This window comes from Propithecus coquereli, unplaced genomic scaffold, assembly GCF_000956105.1.
Source record: "Propithecus coquereli isolate 6110/MARCELLA unplaced genomic scaffold, Pcoq_1.0 Scaffold56, whole genome shotgun sequence".
NCBI classification, from domain to species: domain Eukaryota; kingdom Metazoa; phylum Chordata; class Mammalia; order Primates; family Indriidae; genus Propithecus; species Propithecus coquereli.
Window position 1 is genome coordinate 1,707,489 of NW_012151507.1, and position 4,982 is coordinate 1,712,470.

The window sequence follows — 4,982 nt, forward strand, 5'->3', positions numbered from 1 at the left end:
AAAAAAATCTTCAACAGCGTTAAGTGCAATGACAATGAGCATTAACCATAGCACGTGTTCACGTGGGCACAAGGCTTCACCGTCTTTGTGTCTCCAGCGCCTCGCACGTGACAGGTGCTCCTCGCTGGTTGACTGACTCAGCGAGGGCCGGGGGAGGGCGGCGGGTTCCGGTTTGGAACGCAGCGCCGGACGCAGAGTTGGGGTTTGGCCACGCTCGGTCGACTTCAGTCCGGACTCTTCCGGGCTGTCCGCCTCCCGAGACCAAAACAAGCCGGCAGAGCCGGCGGGGCGGGAGCGCGCGGCGCGGGGCATGCCGGGCGCGGCCCAGGTGGGCAGGTACCTGGGCGGGGCGCGCCGCGGTTGGCGTCGGGGTGGCCGGGCGGTGGCCGCGGGGGCCGAACACCCGGAAGAGCCGTCCCCTTAGCGAGCGCAACAGGCGGCCGCCGAGGGGCTGGGGCCCGTGGGGAGCAGGCCCGAGATGGACAAGCTGAAGAAGGTGCTGAGCGGGCAGGACACCGAGGACCGGGGCGGTCTGTCCGAGGTGAGTGTGCCCGGGGCGCTCGGCCCCGCCTCGCCACCCTCCCCGGCCCCACGGCCGGACTGCCGCCGCCGCCCCGGCCCGGGCCTCGGGTGTCCGCGGATGGCGGCTGAGAAAGTGGGGCAGGACTTCCAGGATTTCTTGGAAAGCAGCTCTGCCCCTCTTCTGTCCTCCTCCCCTGCAGGGTTTCGCGAGGAGCCGCGCTCCGGGTGCCAGAGCCCAGGCACTTTGCACAGGGCCGTCGGCATCTGTGTCCTTTTCTGCCCTGCGCCCCTTCAGCCCGTCCCCCACAAAGAGAGGGCGGCGCTGGAACATCTGCGAGCGGGAGGCCGGGCCTCCGGGCCGTCGGCCCCATCCCTGCAGACCCGGGAAAGCACTTTAGGGCCGGGCTAGGCAGGGGCCCCCGCTGGGTAGGTCGGGTCGCAGGACCGGGGGTGGCGGTCCCGCAGCCTTCCCAGCTCGCTGCCCCCCTCGCGGCGGGGCCTGTGGCCGCGCGCCCCGCTCTGCGCCGAGTGTCTGCCTCGTTTAGTTGTGGAGTGTGACACTCCCACCTGACCTGTACCTTTTGGTTGTACAACCGTCTCTACCACAGGAGAGCAGGGACCACGTCTTGTTTTCTTGTTTCTCTTTGTCCACACCGTCCGCACGTAGACTCTCTGCGGACACCCAGCGCCTCGGGAGACTTATCTACATGTTTGTTTGTTTCATTAGAAAGGTTTTGTCGAGCTGGAACCTGGCCACGGATGCCCTGTGTTCTAGAACCACACAGAATGCTGTATTTCTATTTTGGGTGCTTTTAGCTTTTGCTTTTGTTTTGCTTTCTGGTTGACATAATAACTTTTCTCTTTTTGGTGTTTTCTTTCGCCTGTTTCCCCACCTGTAAAATGAGGGTGTTGAACAAGATGATATGGCCTCTTTCAGCTGGAAACCCGAGTTTTCCTTCTCACTCTAGTGTTTCTCGTTTTCTCAGCAAGCTGCTTTCACCCACTTTTGTGGTTGCTGATTCTTTTTTTTTTTCTTTTTGGTCAAACATGAAGCATGCAAGTGGTTGCTGATTTTATTCTGGGTTTTGTTTTTTATGATACTGGTACCTCCACCCCCTCCATGAAATCTCAGAATGTAAAACTTGTTCTCTGAGTTTTCACCTTGCAGTAACACTATAGGAATCAAATGTTATAGGAATTGAGGTTTAACTTTTTTTTTGACATTTCAAAATAGCTTGGTGAGTTCTTTTTAATTTGTTGCCTTTATTAGTTGGTCAAGGCTCAGGAGTAGTTTCATGGATTCTTTTTTCTTGATTTCTAGCTTATATTATGAACTCTCAAGTTGAACCTAAGACCAGGCCTAAGAAAGGTCTGACATTTAAGTATTGCTGACCCTCATTGTTGTATAAAAACTTTATCCCCATTGACTGGCAACTAGCTTTTATGAGCAGTTGGTGCTTAAGAGGGAGACACTTTCTCTCCCTGAAGACTTCTGGGGGCTCTTCACTGTTGACAGGGGGATGATACAGATACCACACATTTAGAAAATCATCATGATGCCGTGGAAAACCTTCTAGAGTGCACGATGCAGCAAAGTCTGAAAACAAATGCTGAGCTTGTTTTTACCTAAAATGGTGAGTGCCTGCGCTGAATACAATGAAGGTCTTTAATGTGTTGTAAGCTCAGGCACGTATTAAATCTATTTTTAAAAGAATAAGTGCTTCTCTCTTGTTCTAAAATACTTCGGGCAGTTTCCTCTTTCTGAGCGAGATTTCTGTTTATGTGCATCATTGTATGGCACTTCCGGAGTCTTGGATTCCTGGGAAGCATTTTGTTGCCGACTGATTTCATCTTCAGGGCTGTTTTGGCTTAGATTTTACTAATTTTGGTCAGGGCCTCCTTTATAAAATATCTGATTTTATTGTCACATTTTCCATAGTGTTGAGGCTGGCAAAGCTGGAGGAGTCTGTGGTGAAGTTTCTGTCTTGTGTGGTGAGTTTGATGGGGTGGCCTTAAAATCTCTTCAGGAGGTCATCAGAAGAGAGTGCTCTTTACCATTTTTATTCTTTTAATGCAAACCATTAAAGTGTGATTAGTTCTGTTTCTCCTGCCTCTCCTTGGTAGTTATAAAATTTGCATGGCTGTGTCTAATCATAGCCTCATGATGAATTTTCTAATTAATGCCTCATCTTCATAAATACACCTTAATTAAGTCTTTAGTTTTAATGGACTTCTTAAAGTATAGGTTTTATGTTTTTCATAAAGGATTCTAGGGACGAGGAAGATATGACTGCTACCTGATTTTAAAGCGCAGGAATAAAGCAGTATTCCTTTCTTACCTTCTTCTGCTTACCAACCCTGTTTCCCTGGACACTTCTTAGCTTTACTTCTTGGCAAGGTCCCCTTTTCTCCACATCCCAGAGTCAAAGGACCTTTGTGCGTAACTGCCGACTGCTCGCGAGCACATGGCCTACAAATTCTATCCAGGTACTTTTAGCTACTCAAATTTCAGAAAAAGTGCACTAGCACAGCTTCCAGCAACCATGAATTTACAAAGATATTTTATATAAACTGAGTTTTTGTTTTCATAAATTGGCAAGAAGAAGTGTTTTGCTTAAAATAGAAGTGGAACAACAGCGTCCTCCTTCCTTGACAAAGGATGTGTGGAAGAACTTGCAACATGGACACGTAGTCCAAAAACACAGTGGTGAAATTTTCCCCACCCCCCAACATTTTGGCAAAAAAAAGTAACATTTGGATGGATTCAGCTTGAGAGACTTAGAGAACTGAAGCGTCACTTTCCTTTCCAGAGGGAGAAACCAGGGTCATATTTTTGGTGGAACTACTTCGTATTGCCAGTGATTTTGATTTTTATGAGGACTCGAATCTCACTGTCCTGTAGAGAATATTTAGCACTTTAGATGACAAGGCCAATTCAAATCTGGTACCTAAACCTTATGGTGATCCTCCTTAAGAAAAGAAAAAAAGAGGGAACCTTTTCGAATATCCCTGTTGATGCCAAGTACTGCTCAGGCTCCGGTCCAGTCCTGCTACCACTTTTTTCTCCCCACGTGCAGCTTGGTTCTTTTTTCCAACCTGGCGACGTAAGTTCTTTGGTTCTTGTATGAATAGGAAGAGTGGTAGCTTGTCATTTTATTCTGTCCTTGGTGGGAGGTTAAACAGGTCAGTCAGAAGTGGCCTAACTAGATTGTCTGGGCCTGGTAAAGCCTCATAACAGAGCATCTTCACGTGGCTCATTTTGGAGCTTGAGGACTCCTTATGGAGAAGGGATTTTCCTCAGCATGGAACGTGATGGCTCATCTGTCAGGTCCTCACACTGTGCTGCCTGCTACACGTTACCCTCCCTAAGTGTGCCTTCTGTGCAGGGTCATGTGTTGCCACATGTTTCTGCAAATGCTGTGTGTGTGTGTGTGTGTGTGTGTGTGTGCGCACGCGCGCGCTATTGCAGTATCATAAGCCCAGTTTCAATATGTGTGAATATTTGGGGGTTGGAAGAGAACCTTTTTTGATAAGCTGACCTAAATACCTTTCTCCTGTGTGAAGGTTAAACCATTCTGGCAACACCTGCCACACCTGAGGAAGCCTTTTCAAGCTTCTGGTTTGACAGGAACTTTGGAGACAGGGTTGAAAACGAGCCCCTGAGCTGGGGGCAGACTGAGGCAATTGGCAGTCTAGTGACCTGTGCACCCTCTGCCACCACTGCCTGCCTCATCGGCTGGCTGGAAATGTGGTAGGCAACTTTGACCACATTGCCAGATGGGGACCGTGCTGGCCGTATAAGGGGAGCCCTGCAGGAGTATACCTGGGCCTGGCTGCCCTGCTGTGGCTTTGGTCTCTCAGTGGCAGCCGTCTGTGTCCAGCTTGGAGCAGGTGTGCCCGTTTGCAGCAAGTGGACAGACTAGGAAGGTCTCTGGTGCAGAGACTTGGTTGTCGTCTTTAACATGGGAAAGGAACCACTGAGAGCTGCTCATGGGCTCTCCCATTCCAGTAAAGTTTTTCTGGAAGTCTCGGCTTCCTCTGAACTTTGCTCTGGGGAGTGATTTATCATGACGGCAGAGTCAGAATGAGCAGAGCAACAATTACTAGGACCCGTCGCGCTCGGGTGGCTTGGCTGATGCCAGCACACGGTAAGTACAACATCTGCACCGAGAATGAATACCATGAACGAGAGTCCTGATCGGATGAGAGCCTTAGCCCTCCGAGGTCCCAGAAATGCTGCAGCCTGGCTGGTTGATGTAGGAGAGAATGACCGGCAGGCCAGCTGCCTGGGTGCCATCCCCTCGTCTTTTCCCTATTTTGGGGGACCCTGCCTGGTGGATGGCTTTCCAGTTGTGTTCCTCATGCTGCTTGGGCTGTGGTCAGACTTTGGGCTACTCTAGAGCCTACTGTCTTGCCTTCCTGTTTGTGAAATGGGTTGAGCTTGACGCAGGGGGTCTCCA

The 4,982-nt window shown here is 50.2% G+C and overlaps 1 protein-coding gene across 1 annotated transcript in view; it reads left to right on the forward strand.

Annotated features, from left to right (window-relative positions):
- The first annotated feature begins 307 nt into the window (after nucleotides 1-307).
- SFT2D2 (SFT2 domain containing 2) overlaps nucleotides 308-4,982 on the forward strand; it is a 15,355-nt gene continuing 10,680 nt past the window's right edge. The window contains exon 1 of the mRNA XM_012657708.1: nucleotides 308-547. Coding sequence (XP_012513162.1) covers nucleotides 479-547 — 69 coding nt within the window. The 5' untranslated portion in view covers nucleotides 308-478. The remainder of the gene's footprint in view (nucleotides 548-4,982) is intronic.